Source organism: Channa argus, chromosome 6, assembly GCF_033026475.1.
Source record: "Channa argus isolate prfri chromosome 6, Channa argus male v1.0, whole genome shotgun sequence".
NCBI lineage: Eukaryota > Metazoa > Chordata > Actinopteri > Anabantiformes > Channidae > Channa > Channa argus.
Genome location: NC_090202.1, coordinates 1,598,227 through 1,621,978, shown reverse-complemented (window position 1 = coordinate 1,621,978; position 23,752 = coordinate 1,598,227). Strand labels below are relative to the sequence as shown.

The 23,752-nt window shown below is 39.7% G+C and overlaps 1 protein-coding gene across 2 annotated transcripts in view; it reads left to right on the top strand.

Moving 5' to 3' along the window:
- The first annotated feature begins 6,552 nt into the window (after positions 1-6,552).
- Positions 6,553-23,752, top strand: part of tpst1 (tyrosylprotein sulfotransferase 1) — a 50,291-nt gene continuing 33,091 nt past the window's right edge. For both annotated transcript variants that reach the window (XM_067506998.1, XM_067506997.1), the window contains exons 1-2: positions 6,553-6,765; positions 21,548-22,553. In XM_067506998.1, coding sequence (XP_067363099.1) covers positions 21,697-22,553 — 857 coding nt within the window. In that variant the 5' untranslated portion in view covers positions 6,553-6,765; positions 21,548-21,696. The remainder of the gene's footprint in view (positions 6,766-21,547; positions 22,554-23,752) is intronic.

Below are 23,752 nucleotides of genomic sequence, written 5' to 3'. Positions count from 1 at the left end.
TCACAGTGTTGTTGGGGTGATCCCTGGCTCCTCCGGTCACATGTCAAAGTGTCCTTGAGCAAGAGACTGAACCCCAACTTAGTTGCAGTGAGTGTTGTCCAGCTGCATAGCAGCTCCATCGTGAATGTGATTGTGAGTGTGAATGGGTGAATAAGAAGCAGTGTAAAGGTCTTTAAGTGCCAATAGGTAGAAAGGTGCTATATAAGTGCAGAACATTTAATGTGACGTCACTTTTTGTCCTGGCCTATAAAACCTATAGTTACAAACAATTTAAATTCCCATCTCTTATTGTGCATTGACAATAAGTACACACTATAGTTAACTTAGCACTACTCATTAACATCAGCCTGTGTTCTATAAGTGATTTCTTACCTCACCACTGTGACCTCTGAACCTCCTCCCAGAGGAGATGAGCATTGTTGGACATCATACATTTCCTCCCATTTTCTCAAGGCTCCTATCCGTTCTCATACTTCAACAGGCCCTTGAGTAAATGTCTCTGGGGAGTTCATTGTGGGAGCAGCAATTTGTTTTCCTCGTCTACCTCTGAAGCCTTTCAATCATTCATACTCCCTATAATGTGGGAAATCTCCGACTCATATGAAGAAATTAAAGGTAGTGTACAGTAACAGCCTGCTGTGTTGACCACAACTCAAACGACTGCAGTCAAGCCTCATTTCCACAGTGTGCATTATTACTGCTGTGTTATAAATCAGTCTCATGGAAAATAAGACCATTAGCTAAATCATGTTGTCATATCAATTCACTCACTGTTGCAATTAACAATGTGTGGCTGAGTATCTTGTTGGGCAGCATAAAGGTGTCAGCTGGCCGTATATTTGGTCAGAATAGATCAATATGGGATTAAATATTTAAATAATATCCAATATCCAGTCATCTGATATGATGAAGGTTCCTGCTTGACAACAGCTGCAATCAAGTTCATTATTTGTCTTGTTAAATAAAACAATAACTTAAGAGACTGTGTAAATTGTAAACAAAAAGAGAGAATGCAATATTTGCAAATCATTTGAAACTTGTTTTTGATTGTAAACAGCGAATTTGATGACATCAACACACGCTCAATAAGAGCATTTTCTTATTATTTCTAATTATTCTAATTACAACAAAATTTTTCCCATTGATTCCACATTTAGGATTTCAGGTGCTCAGCATTTGGGAGCCTCCTGTGTCGTATGTGGCAGATCAATTCCACACCTGGATTCTTTTACTAGGGAGCCATGCAAAATGTGGTTTGATATTACATTACTAAAATAAACAAGACCTTTTCCTGAACAACATGTTTTTTTCAGGACAAAACATTAAAAGGGGTCACATTTATATATATTTTTGTCTTAATGGTTTCCAGCACTTTGATAAGCACCTTTGAGCATGGAGTGACTCTGGGTCCGAGTCAGTGTGGGATGGTCTGCTGTTAAACAATAACTGACCTTGGAGCAGTTCTGCAAACACTTCGAGACAAAACATATATGTGAGACAAAGTTTGAACAACATAATATCTTTTAAACATTCTTCAAAAGTACACTGAGTACAAGTTGTTATTATAACTAGGTAAAATGCTAAGGATTAAATTTAATCATCATTTAATCATACTTGATTTTCCATCACAATTTTCTATTTTAGTGCAGAAATGTAGATTCATCTGCAGTAACAAATGTATTTAAAGTGCTTAGACATAGCATCTTTATTTTCTATGTCCACCTCTGTGATGAACCTTTAGAACAAAACAAATTTTGAAACAAGAATGTAATTTTGTCAGTATATCTTCTTGGAAGCAGCTGCTAATGGTTAAAAAGTGACAGATCTAGAAAAGATTAAGAAAAAAGACAATTTACTATACAGCACGGATTTGACTTTTCAGCTGAATTTTCAGCTTCAGAGATCATTGTGTTCCGATTGTTTTGAAGAGCAAGAACTTATTAGAACTGGTCTACACTCTAACTGTCCGACGTGGTTCTTAGTAAAATCCTGAATGGTGCTTTTTAAATGTAGTTTTTTCTTCACAGAACAATAAACATCGCCCCATTTTTATTTTTTATACCCGATTGATACTTAGCTGTTTCCAATTAATCTTCTTACTTGTGAGATCTTACACAAGGTCGGTTTTTCTTTAGATTTACCCAACTTTTCTAGGCCTTTGTTGTCCCCTGTTCCAACAATTTTGAAATGTGTTGCTGAATATTTGATAATTTTTATTTTAAAATGTTTTCATATTAGCCTTCATAAGCCCCATATTCTTCAACCTTTAATGTTTAATTTCACTTCTCTCTATGTCTTCTCATATCAGTTAACTTGCACTTTTGAACCTTGCTGGAGCTGCTGAGTGCTGGTCTCTGCTGACTGTTCACTATGACTGAAACCAGAGCATCTACCATAATGGCATCATTGATCACTGGCAATCTTTTCTCTGTCATTGCCTTTAAAGCTTCCACTGTCATGAGAAGAAAATTGTGAAAAAGCTTTCTTTATAGTGGTGAGAGGTTTGATCTGGCCTCCCCCATTACCCTCTGATGTGCTTTTAGTCCAGCTGCCTCAGTCTGTCCCTGACCTTTAGGCAACAATAGCTTACTGAAGGGATTCTGTCTCCTCAGTCGGACACAGGAGGTGCTTCACTGACCAATTTAACAGACATCAACAATAATGCAAAGATGCAATTCCTACATAAGGAGCTGCTATGCAGTGTACTTACCAGGTCAGTTTTTGTCTGAAGTATAAAGACAGTGGTAATTCAGAATGATGAACATGGCTCCAAATTGGCCTCTGCTGTCCCAGGTTTTTCTGATGTGTGATTATCTGTATTAGAAGCTGAGCTGGTGCAGGCCAAATAAATGGGGACGGACATAAAAATGGACACATTAGGGAGGACATAAAAACATAAAACACAACAGTAGTTCTGTTCAGTTTGTTATGGAGCAGGACAACATAGTGACACAGAGAGATAATACTTTTTTACTACAGTTACAGTTAAAAGAAATATATTTTTTAAACCACTACATTTATTTGCCAGCTTTAGTTATTTTCAGATGCATATTGAAAGTAAATAATCAGAATTCACGTCCTCTCTTTGAATCCACACATAAATCAAACATAAAATTAGATGAATTTTTACAGAAACCTTATATGAATTTAGAGAAATCATTTCATTTATGGAGTATTTGTGCCTTTGTACTTCAAATAACCTAATTTTGTAATGTAATTTCTACTTCACCTAGTACTTGATAAAGACTATGAAGTGGTACTTCTAATACTTGCATTGTATTGAGTCTTTGTACGTACAAGTATGACACCTCTGATCTTTACAATCTTGGGAATAGGGTGTTTGCTTTAACTGCAGTTTTAACTGTGGCCCCTGCACCAAAGTTGCCTCTGCTCATAATGTGCTGGTGTCTTATCTTCAAACAATTCTTCTTCTTCTTCATTTTAAAAAAGATTTCTGTTCAAATTCATAAACCACATCAAGTTGACATGACATTTGTGGCTTTGGTATTTGAATGCAGATCTTAAATAAATGTATTTTATTAATGTAAGCAAATTATTTACTACTTCAAATTCTATGACGAACATTTATTGTATTTGCTTCTGAACTTAACCGATAACAGAGTAATTGTACTCTGAACACTTTATGAACAGTAATCTGACAAACACATTCACAATCAGTTTCATCAAACAAGTTTCTCAAAGTATGGCTAAACCCACAGAACCCGATAAGAAACTGTGTGCCTCCACAGCTACACACTGAACCTCTCACTTATACCTTGTTGCGGTCCACACCACTTTTTAGTCAGTTCCTTTGCTCCAGTTACCGTGTCTCCTGTAGTCCATGTCTGCTCCCTTCAGTAGCTGAGCTGAACTGAACTCTGAATAACGATCCTGAACTTGAATTGAACTCACTGAAAGCACCATTGCACGCTCAATACCCTTTCCATTGGAAGTGCATTTTGATTCAGATCTAGGTCCATTATTTCTATCAACTCTCTTATGGAAAGGCTGCTAACCCCATTCGATCGTTGCTGTTCTATTTATTTAATCGGAAGCCACCCATCTTACACATAGTCCAGCAGAACCAGGCTCAGGGTGGGCCGCCATCTGCCTTGACCGGTTGGGGTGAGTGGAAAGTGGAGAGAGAAACGAAAAGCAACAACAAAAACATTATACAGGTTGGTAGGACGAGTAGCTGCACACTGGAAACACACAGCTCCAAAGCAAAGGACACCTGCAGGAAGGGACAGAGAGAGGGAGACAGAGGGGGGGAAGCACAACTACGGGAGAGAGAAGACACAAAATTAATAGCATACAGTGGTGACAAATAAATGTATCGAGAGAAAGAGGAGAGGAGCTCATTCCACTTGCAGTAGTCCCCCAACACTCTAAACCTACAGCATCTTAGTAGGAGGTAGTTCAGGTTGACTGAGCAATTTTAAGTAAAAGCTTTATCAAAAAGGAAGCTTTTAAGCCTAGTCTTAAAAGTAGAGAGGATGTCTAGTTCCAAAGAAGAGGGGCTTGATAGCTAAAGGCTCTGCCTCCCATTCTACTTTTGCAAACTCTGGGAACCGCAAGCAGGCCTGTATTCTGGGATTGAAGTGGTCTAATCGGGCGATACAGAACTATGAGATCTTTTAAATATGATGGAGCTTGACCATTAAGAGCTTTGTAGGCTTTTTAGAGACTTATTAGGACACCCCAAAAGTAGGGAATTACAGTAGTCCAACCTATTCTGGACAAATCCTGGTCAAAAATAACTCCAGGTTCCTCACCAAAGTTATGCCATCTAAAGTAACTATAGTGTTAGACAGCATATTTCTCATCTGTTGCAACCACCCACTTTCAGTGGCCCATTGACTGTCCAACCCAGTATAGTTCTGACAGCATAAGGCCCATTGTTGATGCAAGGAATGACTTCCTCTGGTTCCATTGTCTTGGGAACATTAGTTCCATTCAACAGTCCTATTTCTACGCTGATGAGAGGTATTTGCACTCCTTTAAGATGTGGCCACGTATCTACATCTTCTTGTCATGGTATATCGTCCTTGCTGAGTGCAACGCCCTTTTGTGAAAAAACCTCATTTAGCTCTATGAAGTTATTTGATTCAAGGTGACTTACTTTGTTGGTTTCTCTGTTACCATGTTACTGGTCATGGCCTTTTTTTCCCCCCATGGTTGTAAGGAGAAGGTAAACCTTTTTCCCATGTAGATTCAGCTCATCAAGAAGTTTATCTGTGCAAAACGTAGCTACGCTGCCAGGATCCAAGAATGCATACAAAGTAATTTCTTTGTTGTCCTTTTTTGCCTTCACTCAGACAGGAACTGGGGCAAGAATGCCCTCGGTGCTCCCAGGCCCGGCATCAAAGTTTTGATTACATCTGCTGTTTACGACTCTGATCACTGCCTGTTCACCACCATCTACAGACTGTCTCTCCTTCTTGATCTTCACATGTAGCAAAGTAGGGTGCATCCCTGAGCAGGTCTGGCAGTTTACTTCCTCCTGACAGCGTTTACTCATGCGTCCTGTTTAGGACACCTGAAGCATAAGCCTTTGCTCTTGAGAAGGTCTTACGTATCCTTGTAAGAAAAATTATGGAGTTTTTTAAAGTGTTCAAAAACATGCTAGTTCACATGAAGGCATACTTTTGAAGCTACAGATGCTGTTTTGGACTTCCTGGATCTCCTTGAGTACACCACAGACACACTGTCTTCAGGACCTACACTGTCATTTGCCTTATTTGCCTCCTCAATGCGCTATTGTGCCTCTTTAATCCAACAGACAAGATCATCACAAAATGATCTCAATGAACTTGCCTTCAGCTCAGACCAGCCTTGCTGATCGCTATTCATATTCTCTTGAGATTTAAGCTTATGGAGTATTTCCTTGACCAAGGTATTTATATCACAAAACTCACAGAACAGTTGGTTGAACAACAGTTTGATTTCCACCTCCTCCACGCAGCCATCATCCTCCATTAATCAATGTATCTTGGTCTGTTGTTTCGCCAGCTGGTCCAACTTGAACTTTCTGGTGTCTGTCAGATTTGATATGTCACTAATGACGTCATCAGTACACCTGAAGGTATAGCTCCTAATCCGATTACAATACACAACACAAACAAAAAGCAGAGGAAACCCTGGTTGGATCATTCAGTGACAGTCAAAGAAAAATCAAAGATCTAAACTTTTATATGAAACACTTTTATATTTAGAGAAAACAAAGCCACGTTTCCCTTTTATTTCCTTATTATACTGACTTTAAAAGAAAAGAAATTAAAATAAACAATATACTCTGCATGTAGTTATTCCATGGTGCAGATGCTGCAGAGATTTTGAAAATAATATTAAAACTTCATTATTAAATAATTTTTAAATATATACATTGAATCTACGGGAGTGCTTAGTTCATTAGAACCGTCTCGCTGAAACCGAACGTCCTGCGCTTTTAAATCTATTATAGTTCCGCCCATCACCGTATGGACCAATCAGCTGCTCTGACACACATTCATCTCCGGATAATGGACTAATCATAGCTCGTCTTTCAACACCAGCAGAGCAGTAAGTTGGAGCAGTCTGCTTGGTTTCTACAGTGAAGCAGCGCTACAAACCCTCCTCCGTGCGACTGACATGGTCCATGGTCACAGAAAATGCCCGGAAAGTGAGTGTAGAGGACGGTAGGACTGCTCGGACCTTGGCACTGGATTCCGTGGAGATTTTCTGACCGACAGACCGGACTCTCCTGCGCCGTATCCGCAATATTAGGTGGGTTTTTTTTGGCATTGAGGTGTTGCTGTAATGTCCCTCTCGTCTCCCTCCCTTCAACACGGGAGCTGCGGCAGTTAAATGCACAGTTTTGCCGAGAGCTTTCGAACAACCGTAGTTCGTCGTTTTCTCGGCTCAGCCATTCTTCTTTCAAAAAACGGGTTACATAATTGCTAATGACTGGCATGTTGCTATGAAGGCTGGAAAAAACGACTCTGGCTGATATAAACCCACTCGAATAAAGCCCGTGTAAAATAAATACATTTTATTCCGGAATGGATGTTGACAGATCCCGTTACGTGCCGCCTTCAGGGGCACGTAGCCTTCAACTGTTTCATAAATCTGCTTCGGTTGTCGACAAACGTGGTCGGGTTTCATACCTTGAAAATCACTAAAGAAATTTTTGGGATATTAAGAAGCTACACTTCCATTCGCCATATTGCAATGTTACCAGTCAATGGAGTTCAACTTAAACCATGTCCTTATTGCTACCTCCAGTGTCATTTAATCTAAATTAGACCGCTACTTGCGGTAAAGGACATGCACTTTGAACCGAAATATGTAATTCAGATTTGGAATATCTTTGTATCCCCAATGGTTTAGATATGTATGCCGAATTAAAAAGCAGAACATAGAATGGGGGACGCATATGATGTCTTATTAGGAACTTCGTAAATAATCGAACTATCCTTCAGCTGCAGTATTTTATATAGAGTGTGGTTTAAGGTCACCTGAAGCGTTGTTAGCTGTTGACATGTGGTTTAATACGGTACCTGAAGGTGGTTTGGCCTGTGAGAACACGAATGGAAATAATTATGTTGCCTCTAGCAAAGCTCATGCAAAGGTAGCCTCAGCTTTATACTAATACAGTGATGGAAATATTTTAGTGACAGGTTACATGTCCACAAACAAAGTACAGGTTCCAATCCAATCCCCAACCGATCTCACACTTTATGCTGTGGTGACCCTGAGAGATGTTGCCTTCATTTTTATTTTTATTTTTATTTTTACTTTTCTTGCATTTTTAGACAGAAGTTTATTTCAAATCACGAATATGTCCCAGCTTTCTGAGTGAAATGATCACCTTTTGATAATTATAAATTCGTTTTATATTCCCTTTTGCACAATGCCAGACTTAGCAAGTAAATATAGAGAATAGTGAACTGATGTGTCAGAGAAACATTTCAGTAAAACTTGGGAAAACCAAGAGACACAACAGGAAACTCCAGGATGAATAATTAAAAATTGTTTGTGGTAGTCTACCAAAGCTGATGTTACACGCTAGGGGCACATCTGCAGTGGTCAGCGAAGGGGGTGCTGGTGAAGTCTAAATGAATTCGGAGTATTCCTCAGTGCTGGCTCTCCTCAGGGGGTTGGCTTCCACAGTTGCAGAGCTGGATCAGTTCACTTATACTCTCATTTCCTTGTCTGAAAAGAACACATATTGCAGCATCTCAGTTTCTACATTCACCACTGATGATTTCATCTGCAGAGCAGAGTCCATCTTTATGAAGTTCCCGTTTTAAAAAAAGAATAAAAATGACCTACTGACGACCAGCGCCCATCAACCAGTGCTGATTGGCTGGTGGTTGTTCTGTTTGGTTGTGTCTGTGTAGTTGACAGTGACAACATGATGTGTTTTGCTCCTTTTTATTACCTGCTTAATGTGAGTCATTTTGGTGTTGAGGCACAAAGAAAAATAGCATTAAAAATCCCATTGATGTGGAAACAACAAAACATGACTCTTTATGGTTAGGATTCTCTAGTGATTACATGTGTCACTGCTGGACCACTTTAAGACTAGTATGAAGTAGGAGTGCCCACTATTTTCTTTCTGAACTTCTGTCTTCGTCTTTAAATGCTTTGTTTATTAAGGCCACAATATGAAACTTAAGCTAGACTTTCAGAAGCCAATATTTCTGCATTGCTGGCAGTTCAACCACTTTTTGAACCCCTTCACATTTAATGGCATATTTCTAGTAGAAAGACATACTTATAGGATTTGTGCCTATTTAGTTTGAAGTCATGCTTTTATTGTTGTGGCTTGGTGCTCAGCTCTTAATAAATGCAATACCCTTGATCCTTGGGCCCAATTGCCATGGAGAAGAAGCCAATCAGAGGTGGCAATGGGAACTTCAGGCATTTATTCAAAAAAAGTTTTTACTTCTCTAAGCAGGATCATTTTAAACTTTTGCCAGTCATTAGTAGCTCATATGGTTCTGTTTTTTACGCCGGATGCCCTTTCTGACGCAACACTCCCAGATTTCTATCAGGCTTTGGAACGGCACTGCATGGACGGGGATAGGCTGTTCGGAATTTAGTGTCTTGCCCAGGGACACTTTGACATGTGGTTGGGAAAAGTGGGGGACGAACCTCCAACCCTATGGTCACTCTACCATCTGACCAACTACCGCCCCCGTACAATTGCTAGGTGATATTGCTAAAAAATAAAATTGGTATTTTTATTTTTTGGACAGTATTTGGGGCAAATACAATTTAACCCTTTTTTCCTGTCTACGTGTCCAATAAATATGATCACTTGCAAGACTGTTTTCCTTTTACATATTGTAAACCTTTTTAAACCCAAAGTATTACTGGTGATTGTGTTTGAGTGACAGCAGAGGAAGCGGCACTAATCTCCATTTAGAAATGCTATATATTTGTTTTTCTTTATTTTTTTTTCCTTTCGGCTTATCCCGTGAGTTCAGGGTCGCCACAGCGGATCACAGTGATTTGGCACAGTTTTTACGCCAGATGCCCTTCCTGACGCAACCCTCCTCAATTTCTACTGGGCTTGGACCAGCACTGCACAGCTGGAGACATATAGCTGGGGACCGGGGATAGAACCAGTAACCCTGTGGTCCGTGGACGACTGCCTTACCGACTGAGCTATACCCGCCCCCCCACATTTAGAAATGCTACACAAGCTATAAATTATGATACGCAGTGTTTCAGGGAATATTATATAAAGTACTTTGGCTGTCCAGTAAAAAACATTGCCTAGACAGCTGATAACTGGCTCAACTGACTCAAGTAGTGTGTGAAGGTTGCATTAGCAGATGTGTTTTTAATCATTACCTTGTCAAACACAGCCTGGTTGGGCGTTTTACATGCTGGTGGACAATTGTGGTGTTTCCTTGTATGATCACGTCTGCACAACTCCTTCATTCTCTCATTTAAAACCAAGATCTGTCCAAACGGCTCATGCGACTTTACTATTTTGATTTGCGCTAGTATGGTTACTTGCTCCTCGACATAAAGCTTTGCATTTGCTGAGGCTATTTTCAATACAATAGTACAATAGAAGAATTTAATTGCAACATTTGCTGTTTGAAAAACAGATTATCCCATGAGTTCAGGTTTGCCACAGCAGATCATTGTCTGTCTGCGTGTTGATTTGCCCTCCCTGATGCAACCCCAATTTCTTCCGGGCTTGGACCGACACTACACAGCTGGGGGTGGGAAAGGGCTATTGGGGGTTCAGTGTCTTCAGTGCCCAGAGACTGACCTTTTCTGACTGGTTAAATGTGTCAGTCTAACCAAAAAAAACCTGACTTCACGGGAGGGTTCATCCGTCAGATAAGTTGTGGATTTTCTACCATAGAAATGTTTTTAGAAATTAACATGCAGTTGCTTTACATTTAACTTTTTAATGCTGTTTTCAATTAAGCTTGTTTAAAATTCTGTTACAGTGGCCTTATTTGTCCATATCTATAATAAGATACATACAGGTAGGAGTGTTATTCACTAGGTCTAAATGAATTAGAGCTTACACTGTGATATTGTGGAGTTAATTTCAACAGGAAATTAAACTACATCTTGCTTAAAACAATTAAAAAGTTTAAATAAAAAAAGGTTTTAAGACATTTAAACTACATTTAAAATGTTCAGCCATCTAGTAAAAGTGTTAGTATCCCTCTAGGCCTTATGAATGTTATGACCTTTTTGGGTTTTTGGGTTTTGGTGGAGTTGACACAGAACATGTTCAGTGTGTTTTATTGATGGCGAGAAAAAACTGGGTTAGGACTTATTAACCATGACACAACTAATTACCTACTTACAATTTAAGCAGCTTCTTTCAGCTGCAGCAAACTTTGGTCTTTCAGAGGGGAATGTGTTAAAGACTGTCTGTGTGTTTGTTCACACACATTTCACTTCTTTTTAACCAAAAATGCCATTGATCCGTGCAAAGCCACTCAGCCCCTCCATCAAAATGTTCTACATTTTGTTACGGTTTTCTTTACAAAGTTAATGGCGGTTACCTAAATATGAGAATGGTGTTAACACTTTGTGCAGATTAACATTATTGCTTCATTAATGTATGGTGAAGTTAGTAAACGGGTAGTACAGCATCAAATGGAAAATAAAATGACCCTGTCTTAGGTTTACATAATTGAGGAGACTTTAGGGTCAAACATGTTGCTTGAATCTCTACAAAATACGATTTTAGCCAATTAGTGGTATGTCATATACATAAATCAGTATTTGGGAAACACTGCAGAATGGGATTTATATTTTCCCACAATCTCAATTATTTTTTATTTTTTTTCCCCCAATTGTCAGTTTGCTAATGTCGAGCCCTCTCAAGATGAATACAGTATACATATGACCTATTTAAATATTTCCTATGTTTATAGAACATAAGTAAGTTCTAAGTCTCTGGCAGCCACACAGAAGACTGGTAAAATGACAGAAATGTCTGAATGATTTGAAAACACAATTCTGCATGATTTTATAATAGTCAGTACTATAGTGTGTACATTTATAGGAATGACTGTAGGCTAAAGGCTATAAGCCTAAATGTGGTAGAATCAAAATAAAACCAGTCTCCAGAGCAACACTCCTACACTGACAGCTCAGATTGTGTATCGCTGCCTTACAAATTATATTCATGCTGCTCGACAAAAGGCTGCCCACTCAGTATGCAGACCTCCTTCTTCCTAACAAACACACACACACACACACACACACACACACACACACACACACACAGTCTAGGCAAGGGCACATTTACTCCCCCGTGTCTTTCAGCCAGTCACTTCACTGATTAGTGATGTGTCATTCATTGATACATTGTTTACAACCACTGCATTGTGACTGTGCAGTTGCTTAGTTTTCAGCTGCAGCAGTGAAGTTGGAGTTGATTTACTGGTATGGTTTCATCGCTTTAACAGCATATTTAGAAGTTGACTGACAGTTCTGAGCTGGCAACATATTGAGATGTATATATTGCTGTGGTTTGAAGTGTGAATACTTCCTGTGTGAACAACACCTGTTGTCTGTGTGAGAAATGGGGCTGTGCCTAAGTTTTGGAGTAGGAGAGTGACAGTACTATCCAATTCACTCCAGTCACAGCATGCTGTCATATTACAAAGTTATATAAATTGTAAGGTCAGAGAGTAAGTGGACATGTAGATTTGAGTATGACAAATAATCAATTAGATTAACCCAAGTATTTCTTTCACACAGTGGACTGTGTATTTTTTATTAATGTACATATCAGCCACTAAATAGTAAATAGTCTCTTTTATATAGCGCTTTTATGCAAAGCATATTTACAATGTTGATTCCCATTCACACACGAACCACTGACCCTGTGGTCCATGGTCAACTGCCTTACCAACTGAGCTACAGCCGCCCCATGATTGGTTATTAAATTTGCCTGAATGGTGCATTCAGGTCACTAAAATCTTTAGCTGTTTTCTAAATCTGCTAGTTTGGTGTTTTGAATGCCACAACGCCGTCAACCACACGAGAAGAAACCTGAATAATGAAATCAAGATAAAAAATGGATTGCAGCATTGCAAAAGCCCAGTACACACTTAATAACTGTATGGCCCATTATGAATGTGATTCAGTTGGGACGACTGGTCAGACTTAGTTTGTCCTGTTAGTGGCCGTCCGGCTCAGTCCGTGCTAAAAATCAACAGAGACGATCGTTAAGTGTTTGCGGTGTAAAAATTCTAGTCTTAAGTCTTAAGACCCAGTTGCTTCCAGTCGTTCTCACGATTATGTTACACTTTTAATATTTCTGATGGGTATCAGCGACTGATGATGTCACAACTGAAATAGACCCACATTAAACTACAGTTGCACCTGAAAGTAGCGTCGTCTCATAAAATTATTTCACCTTCAATTTCCACTGTAGGCTTGAAAGTCCGTGTGGTCCTTGTCTTTACATCCAGGATTTAGCTGCTATTTTCATCTTTTGTTCCCTGTCACCGTCATATTTGTCACAGACTGTTTATAACTACTTCTGATTGAGGATGGGTCTGAGAATTCTAAAATATACTGGTGGTGTTAATAACGTGGTTTCTTCTGTGGTACCGCTTTGCTAAGCTAAAATACTAATCTGATTAGTCTCTTTTAATTGCGGGCTGACCCGGATTCAATATGCTGAATTGGTCGAAAAGGGGTTGACGGGTGGTGTAAATGGCTCAGTGCGCAGCTGCAGGTTTACCCAAATGCACATTGTAAGTAACTCATCGGGTTACCATAGTTACTGTGGGATGTTTTTGTTGTGACAGTTGTTAGTAGTTTTACTGTCCTGTCTTTTCCCTCTTGTCCTGTAATAGCTTTGTTGTGTAGGGCTTCACAATGCATTATTGAGTTTCGGGAGGTTTTTGTGTCAGCTTCTTCCCGTGTCCCCTGTGACCCACCATTTTCTATTGCTTAGTCCTAACTCTGTAGATCTGCACAGTAAACAAGAAATCCTGCACCAGTACAGAGCAGCATATATTTAATGTCTTGCATTTGTCCCAAATTTGTTCAAGATTCTGTTATCACTTTTGTTTTGCATTTGGACTCATGCAGTCCATTTCATCACACTCCTTACCAGATCCGTGCTAGACATTTGGACCACATCTAAACTAAACAAATTCCCAAAGAATGTGCTGCCAGTATTCTTCCGACTTCTTCCTGTCATGTTGTTTAGAAAAGTTTAATCTTACAGATTTTGTAATCAGCAGTTTTCTTCTTAGGTGCCATCCATACATGTGGACGTCATGTAGTGTTGGTCACTGTCTAATCAGTCACTGAAACAATTGCTTCCACAGATAATCCTTGATCAGGAGGAGACGCTTTTAACTATGTTAATGCAAATAAATGTTCCCTTTTGTGTACTGGTAGTATGGCTCATCCTTTGTCCTTTTCTAATGGTTATCCTGAGTCACACTCACCTGCATAAGGGAGTGAAGTTTAGGTACGACAAGGGTTGTCTTCATCAGGAGTCAGAGCAGGCCAGTCCTTTAGAGTTCTGAGCAAGGTATTCTAACGATTGTAGCAAAATCCACTAAAATGAACAGTCTGTGTTCCTCAGTCAAGAGTTGTGGGCATTACATGACATGTAATGTTTTACATGTTGTTGTTTTGCCACTTAGAACTAGTCATAAATTTATTTATTTTTTTTGTCAAATTTTGCCTGAGGGGTCTTTCGTGATTGGAAAGAATGTCAGATATCTTTAATTTCACACCCTTCTGAACTTACACAAATGGTCCCTGCACGTCGTAACTAATGTTACAGGTGTGTACACAAATCAAATCCCCTTGGGAACCTAATGTGAACTCTGTTTGTACAAATGACAGGGAAGGAGGATGACTGTGTTTGCCCTCCTCTATAGTTTATTGTCTTTGCAATCCCTGCCGATAATGCTGGAATTGAATATACAGTAGTGATGTAGGAAAAAGCAGAATATTGCACCACTGTATTATCTTGAATTTAGTTCCACTAGATTATCTTGCATGCACAGACATATCTCTTTTCTCTATTGCACAGTGAGCTGGAGGTTGATTGAATTTGTTCAATGCATGTGATTTACAACAGTGCCTGAAGGGGAGAGGTCGTGGACAGGGCTGCAATCCTGCTGACGGATTGCAGTTGTGGGGAAGGCAAGGAATGCACTAGGTCAGAGATCTGAATGGAAACAATTAAGTATTTGGGACCTTTTTTAAACCAGGGGTTGCAGATGTCTAAAGTGAAGAAAATATTTGATCAGTTTTAAAAGGGTTCTTCACATACTGCACATAGCTGTGTTTGACCTCAGGCCTTATTCTGAACATTGGACTTCTTTTACAACACTGTTTGCAAAAAAGTGGAGATGCTATAAAATGTTAATAAGATTGACTGAACTGCACAATTGAGTGCCTCCACAGCTATAAACTGAACCTTTCACACCCTGTTGAGGTCCCCACTACCTGTTCCTTTGATGCAGGTAAACTACAAAGGCCAACTGTAAAGGCAAACATGATGTCACTAATGACATCAGCAGCACACCTACACGTATACTTCCTAATGTAATTAACCTGACAATACACTACATAAACAAAAAACAGAAGCATAACAAATGGAGAAATTGAGACATTTGATTATTCTCTAAAAAATATAATTTTGAATTTGACAGAAACATTTTGAAGAGTTGGGTCAGGGCAATGACAGAATGGAAAAGTAGTGTGATGTTTAAAACAAGCATCCACAATTATGAATTGTAATCATTTGTGATACATAATGTCAATCAAAGATTGAGACAAAACAAACACAGTGGTGATCCCAGACTCCGAGACCCCAAGGCAGAGACGCCCACAGAGGCTTTGTGGTTTGTGTTTGTATGTGTTTATCATCCACAACATTATTACTATCTGGTGGTTTTAATATACATTTTTATAAAATATTGTCATCTTATAAATGTGGGTGATGTACCATTATGGGTCAACCCCCAAAGGGGTTAAAATAAGCTCCCCCTTACCAAAAGTGATCTGATTATGTACTATGCAAAATTAATGTAGGAACATGCAGCATTGTAAAACAGATTCTCACGTAGAAATAGGTTTTAATTGATTAAGAATCCTTCTACTGCTTGTTGACGTCATGATTTAAACCAGCCTAATGCGAGAAAACGAGAGAAAGTGGCTCTAAATATAGAGAGGAGTGTTATTCCACTGAGCTTGATTATGTTGTAAAGTGTGATTGTAGAAGTGGGGCGTCTTCCCACAGTAGCTTATATTTAGCTTATTAAGAATTCTGTCTTTTTTTTTTTTTTTTTATTTAAATAGGTGACTGTTCATCTTATGACTGTGTTTGGTGATGGCTCTCATCAGTTTTTTTAATAATTTACCCATTTAATAAACGGAACATTTAGTCCATTAAAGCTTTTCACCTGGCTGACATCCAAGAAGTGATGAAAAGAGAGGAAACTTTCAGAAATACAGGTTCTGTGCTCCTTTCTTCTCAGTAGCATTGGCCTCTCGCATCACATCTCAGATGAGGTGCAGAGCCACCCTCATTATTAAGTGTTGATGTGGTATGGTTTCACTGTTGCTCCTCAGAGAGCAGCTTCAGCCTCCACTTCCCCTAACAGATCAATGGGAAGAATAGCCTGCGTGGAAGATACAGTATCAGTAACCGGAGAAAAGAGCCTCAATTAATTTAACACAAACACAGTTCAGCGCTGATGCAAGGTGTAAGACGACACTGCTGTGAATCTCAACCACAGTTTATCGGTCTGTCATTTATAACAGTTTACCTCTGAAGGGACTGGATGTGTAGGTTCCTTTCCTGACAGTCATAGACCCAAGTCTATTATTTACTGGTGGATGTCTTCTCTTTATACCTGTTTAAACAAACCTGTAGATGTTTTGGGCTGGGTACCAAACCTTTTTTGATTTTTGGATTAAAATGTGTCCATAACACAAAGGATCAGCATGTTTAATTTAACTACAATTATTTAACAACTTGTGTTTATTTACTCCTGCAAATATGTGACTTCTGGACATCTGTCCCAGAAGAGCAAATGTTTCCAGCAGCTGTGCTAATGTTAGCTGTGGTTTAACAATGCACAAGACCCTCCCGTCATAGTTTGTTTATGTACACCAAATCAATTTATCAGGTATTTAATTATATATTTGTTTTTGTCCATCAACTACATTTTACACTGTATTGTTCATTTTACTTTTGAATGGTCTGACTCATCTGTTGTCTTTCTCACTTCTGCCGCTTTGTTTCTCTCTTCTCATCTGTCTCCCCACAATCTTTCCCTTTGCTTCCTGAGATTTCCTGCTAATCTCTGTTTTGCCCACTGTCTGTCATAGATTTCTGTCGCTTATTCAGTAGATTATATATATTTTTTAGTTTTTTGTAACTGTCTGTAGTTTTGTGTGCAGCTGGACTCAACCTGTCCTTTTGATAATGTATAACTTTAAAAGTGAAGGAATGTGGACTTTAAAAGATGGTTGCAGGACCTGCTGTTCCTACTGAAATCTTCAGTCAGTAGCGACTGGACTGGATGTCCTTACAGATTTGGTGCCCCAATTCTTTGGCATGGAAAACTGTGGATAGAAATATTGAATTTTGTGTGAAATGGATGTAACCGGCAACGGAACAGTCATTTTAAGTCCCTTGTAAATCCAAAGATTGAGTCATGTCAACTGGACATGTGTTACTACTCATTCAAACAGCTTCTTGAATCTGAGGGAATCAGCACTATACTTACACGTGAAGGACAAAGGACACTCATTTGAGGACAATAATGTACACATTTTGGACAGAGAAGACAAATGGTATTAGACAGGAGTATGTGAAGCCATATATACTGATCAGGCGTAAAACACTATGACCACATGAGCACTTTAATGCAATCCAATACAGTGGCTCTGGCATAAACTCTATTCCAAACAGAACTCAACAAACTATACCTTGTTAGAAAGCAGAGAACCTCACGATTCCAATCATATAAACGAATTAAAGATTGAAGGACCACAGCTTCTCATAATGTAACAAGAGTTCAGACTCAGTGACAGACAGTATTTCTTAGATTTTATGTTTGAGGGGCAAAGAGTTATTGAATCCTCAAGTGCTTTACACCATTCTCGCCTTCCCTGTGACGACGCAAAGTGATGTATAGTTTGCCGACACTCTGTAAAAGGCAGTTGTGGCTATTTCACTGTGTATGTGGGGCAGCACACTCACCAGCATTACATTACAGATTCCATCTTACTTCCTATTTACAAATTGTCAATGCATGTTACATTATGTATTTACTTAATAGATTACATTGACGTTTTAGCCCCACCCCTAAAAATAAATGTCATCAGAACTTCACACTCTTTTCCCACCAATTCCAAACACCTTCTTGGTTCGTATACGTAGGGGTAGTCTCAGAGGCGTCGTGCAATACCCTACCTGTGACCCTACCTCTGGAGGTGGCTCACAGTAAGGTCAACTTTTTTGATACCTTCCTTAAAGAACAACACAGCGGGTAACGGGAGCAGTGAACCCGCCTTAAATGGGCAGTGTAAAACGATTAGAGACTACAGGTGTTGGCAGCCTGATGTTTTATGCTTCATGACCTCTATCTATTTAATGCTCGACCAAGGAAAACGCAGCTGTGGGTTTCCTTTGGTTATCAATGAAAATAATGAACAAAATAAAAACAAGAAACATTACATGCTGTACCGTAAGAATAAGAAAATTCAGCCCTGATGATGTTAGAGTGTAGAGAAAATACAATAAATGAAAGCATTTAGTTTACTGCTGCATGAGCCTCCTCTCTCAGGACTGCTAATGCAAGGAAATGGCATTAATGTTTTGTTGTGAAACAGCCCTTACTTGTAGAACTGAGTGTTAACTGTCAAGGGGATTTGCCTAATAGCAGCAGCAGCCACTTAGCTCATTAAGAACGTGCAACCCCAAAAAAACCAAACCAAACAAAAACAGTTGGCAACATGGTGTCAGAGGGGAAACAGATGGTTGACTGGCCAGTGTTGTGAAGCAATAAATAACCCTGTGTGCAAAAGTGTTGTCGCTGACAGTGTCCTAGAACCGACACTGGTACATGGACAGCGCATTAATCAAAAGTCAAACATTTTATTGCAGCCAATTTTAAATTGGTGTAATCTATCTCTTATTTGACCACGGTTGGTTTAATCTGAGTTTAGCACACAGCAGAAGATTGTCCCAATTAGAAGGGTTATCACATGGGGAGATTTGATTTCATTGAGGGCTGAAACCTGTGTAGACCTTTTGGGAAGCACATCATCACAGAAAATATGCTGCAAAGATCACTATGTTCTGTTTATTTTGCCTGAAAGAAATGTTATCAACACACGCACTTGCTTTTATTGTTTTTTTTTTTGTTTTTTTTTTTTGAACAATTTGCTGCTCTATTCACACATTGGCCTTATTCAGACATTACCCAGACTTTATAGTCCTGGTAATGTGCAGACCATCTGATTTATTTGCGTTCTCTCATGCAGCTCCTCTGGGTAATGTCTAGAGAAATTCAGGGATATAGTGCATGTGTGGAAGCAGCTATAGGAAATCTTTGGCTGCAGACAGCAGTATTGTTAAAGGCTGTTTTCCCAGCAATGTGCAGAAATCACAAACACAACTTAGCAAGTTGAATCATTAAAGTATTGTTGGTTAGCTACAGCTAATCTGAACTACTGTTTGACATTTTACCTAGCAAACGGGTAAAGGAGTGGTAGGGCAAGGGAAGCTGTCCTCTTATTAACTGGTCAAGGATTGTGTTGTTTAGGAGCAACTCCATTCATATCCTGAAGGTCTTGGTTTAAAAATATTACGTTTGTGATATGAATAAATAAATTGTCAGAGGTATGTGACAAGGATTGAGAGCCACTGTTTTAAATTATGCCCAGAATAGTGACAATACTGATCCTCAGGGCGGTCAATTATAGGCTAGGAAGGTCAATTATAGGGGGGAAGAAAACCAGATACGTAAACATATTAAGTATTTAAATAGTTTTAGCATCAGTCAACCATGTCTTTTTCATATGTGGTGTATACACCCTTCTTCAAAGTTTTGTCAGAGAAGGGCTGTGTACAGATGGAAATAGTTGATTTCTGCATTTGTCAGCAGTAGACATTGGCTGCCAAATGTAATCTGCCTCAAAAGACAGAAGAACACTTCTAAATAAAGCTGTGAGTAAAGGCCGTGGAATCTCCATGTATGTCCACACTCTCAGGACAGTAAATGCCACTCAGCAGTTAAATGTTTTGCTTGGAACAAAATTGATACGTAAAACATCAGAAATTAGAACATGGCAGATGACGGTGTCTTTTGTCATCTGTAGTGCTCCACTCAGCCTAAAACGCATTCCAAAAGTCCCTCAGATACCATTTTGGGGGTGGGGTGTGTGTTTGGCTGCTCTGGGTTCACTGCTCTGCTGTGATAAGCTACAGCCTGTCACATAGTGATGTCAGAGTCTCTGCTGTGGCACTGCTGAAGAACAATGCTGACAGAGCCTGTTAACCATCTTGTGCATGATGGTGTAGAAACAGACAGCAGAGAAGCAGAAAATAGAAGGTGACTGAAGATTCTTTGCTGTACTTCAGTAATTCTTGTGCGGAATTGTAAGTAAAAGTTTGTACAGCAAACAGGCATTAGTGACTCATTCTTCAGGTCAATGTTGCTTTAGATTTCATTAACTTAAACGTACAAAAAGTGGCTTATGTCCAAATGTGGATAACATACAGAGTACCAAGTCTTCCTGTTCTTTATTTGTGAAACTTCAGCCACTTTTCTTGCAGATATTGGGTTCGGGGCCAAAATGCCTTAGCATTTGCCCGATAGGAACATCACCATCAGCCCATTAGCTCACCTTAAATAATGCTGATAATTAGGGGCAGAGCATCATGCTATATCCACATATAGCCCCTCTCGCATAATTCCGGACTTTGTACTAGACGGCTTCCAGGATAAAGTTTGGGTAATCATTGGGTCATCACACATGGACTGTTTACATGCACTTATGTAACCAGGGTATTCAAAGAAATCAGCTTTCTTAGGTAAGCGGAACAGTGTTTACTTAAGAAACCTGCTTACTGGAAATCCACGTATACATGCAGCAGAAGAGTAACCGGATTTCTCCTCTACCTGTGACTTATTTCAGAAGCCGGGCGCAGAGTTTTTAACTGTAAATTGACCGAAAACACTGCTTTATGACTTTATGACTTGTCTTTCTCTGCGTGTGTTGCAGCAGAGTGACAGCGACAAGGGGAGAGAAAGGAAAGACACGTGCAGCTCATCCACAACAGTTAAAACGTTTAAAAATCCATTGGGGAAAGTGACTTATTTAAACTTCTGCATTTAGACTTGTACAAGGCACATTTGTATCTGACCTTGGGCAGACTTTGTTTTTAAAATCACTACTTGTATTCATTCTTTACTCTGCTGTGTGCAGCTTACTGTCTGCAGCCTTTGGTGAGACACATGCACAGCTGGAGAAAGGTTATGGGTATACATGGCAGAGAAATTGGCATTTTCTCAAAGAAATCTACCTGGGGAAACCAGGTTTCCGTAATCCCCTACCCCAACTTCAGAAAGCAGCTTTCCCTTATACATGACACTTGAGAAATCAGCTTTCCTGAGAAAGCTGTAACCTGGTTACTATAATCTATGTAAACGCAATCATGGACATTTGTGTTCTCACAGTTGTTGCCTCTGTGTAAAGTCTGGAGAATATTAGGGTTCTGGTGCATGTGTGAAGACATGAAGTTTCTCTATTTTCGTCATCTTCTAGATCCCCTTTTTTTTTTTTTTTTTTTTTTTTTTTTTTTAGCAGAGTTTCTCTTTTGTAGATTCGCTCTTAAATGCTTTTGATATGCAACCAGCAATGGCCCTGAACTCTCTTGGTACCTGATGTCTCAAAAGGTTTTGTGTTCTGCTACATGAAATTAGTTGTGTTTTGTTGTTAATTTTGCTCAATGAATTTTGCTGTTGTGAATAATTACAACTAACCGTGTGCTAATTTGTTTTGTGCCATGATCCAGGCCTCATGGAGTTGGGGACTGAACGCCTGCGGTGCACCAGGGAGCTTGATCCATGCCTGTTTCCCAGCAAACAACCATAAAGGCTTTTTCCCATCCCTCTCCCTTCTTTGCTCCTGTAATATTGTCCTCTCCTGTCTGTGGCCTGCAACATGATTGGCAAACTAAAACAGAATTTGCTGGTGGCCTGCCTGGTCATCAGCTCGGTCACCGTCTTCTACCTAGGCCGCCATGCCATGGAGTGCCACCATCGCATTGAGGAGCGCGGCCAGCCGGGTGGAATACTGCCTTTGTCAGCCGTGGGAGGTAGTATGCGGACCACCTTACGCACAGGCCAGAATCTCAGCACCCCTTTTTTTTACAGCAAAGACATGCCACTAATTTTCATTGGTGGCGTGCCTCGCAGTGGGACCACACTCATGCGAGCAATGCTAGATGCCCACCCAGAGGTGCGATGTGGAGAAGAAACCCGTGTCATTCCCCGTATCCTGGCCATGAAGCAGATGTGGAGCCGCTCGGGCCGGGAAAAGATGCGTCTGGATGAGGCAGGTGTGACAGATGAGGTGCTGGATGCCGCGATGCAGGCCTTCCTGCTGGAAATCATCGTCAAACACGGTGAGCCTGCCAACTACCTGTGCAACAAAGACCCTTTTGCACTGAAATCACTTGCATATCTGGCAAAGATCTTTCCCCATGCCAAATTTTTACTCATGATTCGGGATGGACGGGCTTCAGTCCACTCCATGATTTCGCGGAAAGTGACCATTGCAGGCTTTGACCTTGGCAGCTACCGAGACTGTCTGACCAAGTGGAATCGGGCCATAGAGACAATGTACACACAGTGCCTGGAGGCTGCTGATAAATGCTTACCTGTGCACTACGAACAATTGGTGCTGCATCCTGAGAAATGGATGAGGATACTGCTGAAATTCCTTGACATTCCTTGGAATGATGCTGTCCTCCACCATGAGGAGCTCATTGGAAAAGCTGGAGGAGTGTCGCTCTCCAAGTAAGTAATGCTGGTAACTCCTGTGGTTCTTTTTTCCCTCCCATAGCCCCCAACAAGAAGTTTTCAGCAGGATGGCCAATGGACTATCTTCATTTCTGTCTTTTTTTTTTTATTTATTTTTTTTTTTATGATAGTTTCAATATTAGGAAGAATTAGTGTCTCAGATGAAACACTGATGAAAAATGATTGGCTCTGATTAATTACATGGACAACTTAAGGCTACTATGGCTTTTAATGATGCTGTATGGTCTTCAGGAAGCATTCTGTGTGTGAAGGAGATTGCACCTGTGCACAAACAGATGACTATAGAACAGCTGAGATTCTTCATGGCTCATTGGATGTAGCTAAATACCAATTTGTTAAATAACAATTTTCTTAATTGTGTTGATCGATCCACGAGCACAAAAAAATATCCAAAATATGCTTCCAGTTGCGCTTGCACGCATAAAGCGCATGTTGTATGCAAGCCAACAGCCTTCTGCTACCTAACTAAGCATAAACTGTGCTGCTCTCAATCACATTGCAGGTCTGCAAATAAATGATAAATCATTTTTTGGCACATGACAAAAGTGGGTTTTGGTTCTAGACCAGAAAAGAGTGTGTGTTACTCTGGAACCAATTTTCCTGTTCCAGAGTCAGTAGTTTTACTGTTGAAAAACCAAGAACTGGTTCTAAAGTGGCTCCAAACCAGTTTTGGAACTGGCCTACTGGGAAATTGGTAAAGGAGACTGGCCAGTGTTGGTAAATCCAGACAAAACTATTTTTAATTACAGATTAATTACAGAACAGGCCTTTGTAACTTTGTATGAGAAGAGAAAATAGTTGAAAAACTGAAACAGCCCCAATTGGTTTCTTGGAGTTTCTTGTTTATTGTATTAGGGTGGAGGACACAACCTTTTAAAAGGGGGTGGGGCAGAGAGTTGGAGCTTCAGTGGCCTTTTGTATTTATTCCACTTTATAGTTTAAGCCACATTTGGGGCAATTTTGGTGTTTCGCAGGCCTCTTAAGTGGTTAGTACCACACACAATCTAAACACATTACTGTGTCATGATGTGATTTATTTTCAGTTTTTTATTCATCTTGTAAACAGCATACAAGATGAATAAAAAACTGAGTTAAACTAAAAAACACAGTTAATTCACTCTACACTTTTTAATCGTTTTTTTTAGCTGAGGCAGAAACGGTGTCTTGTCTGCTCA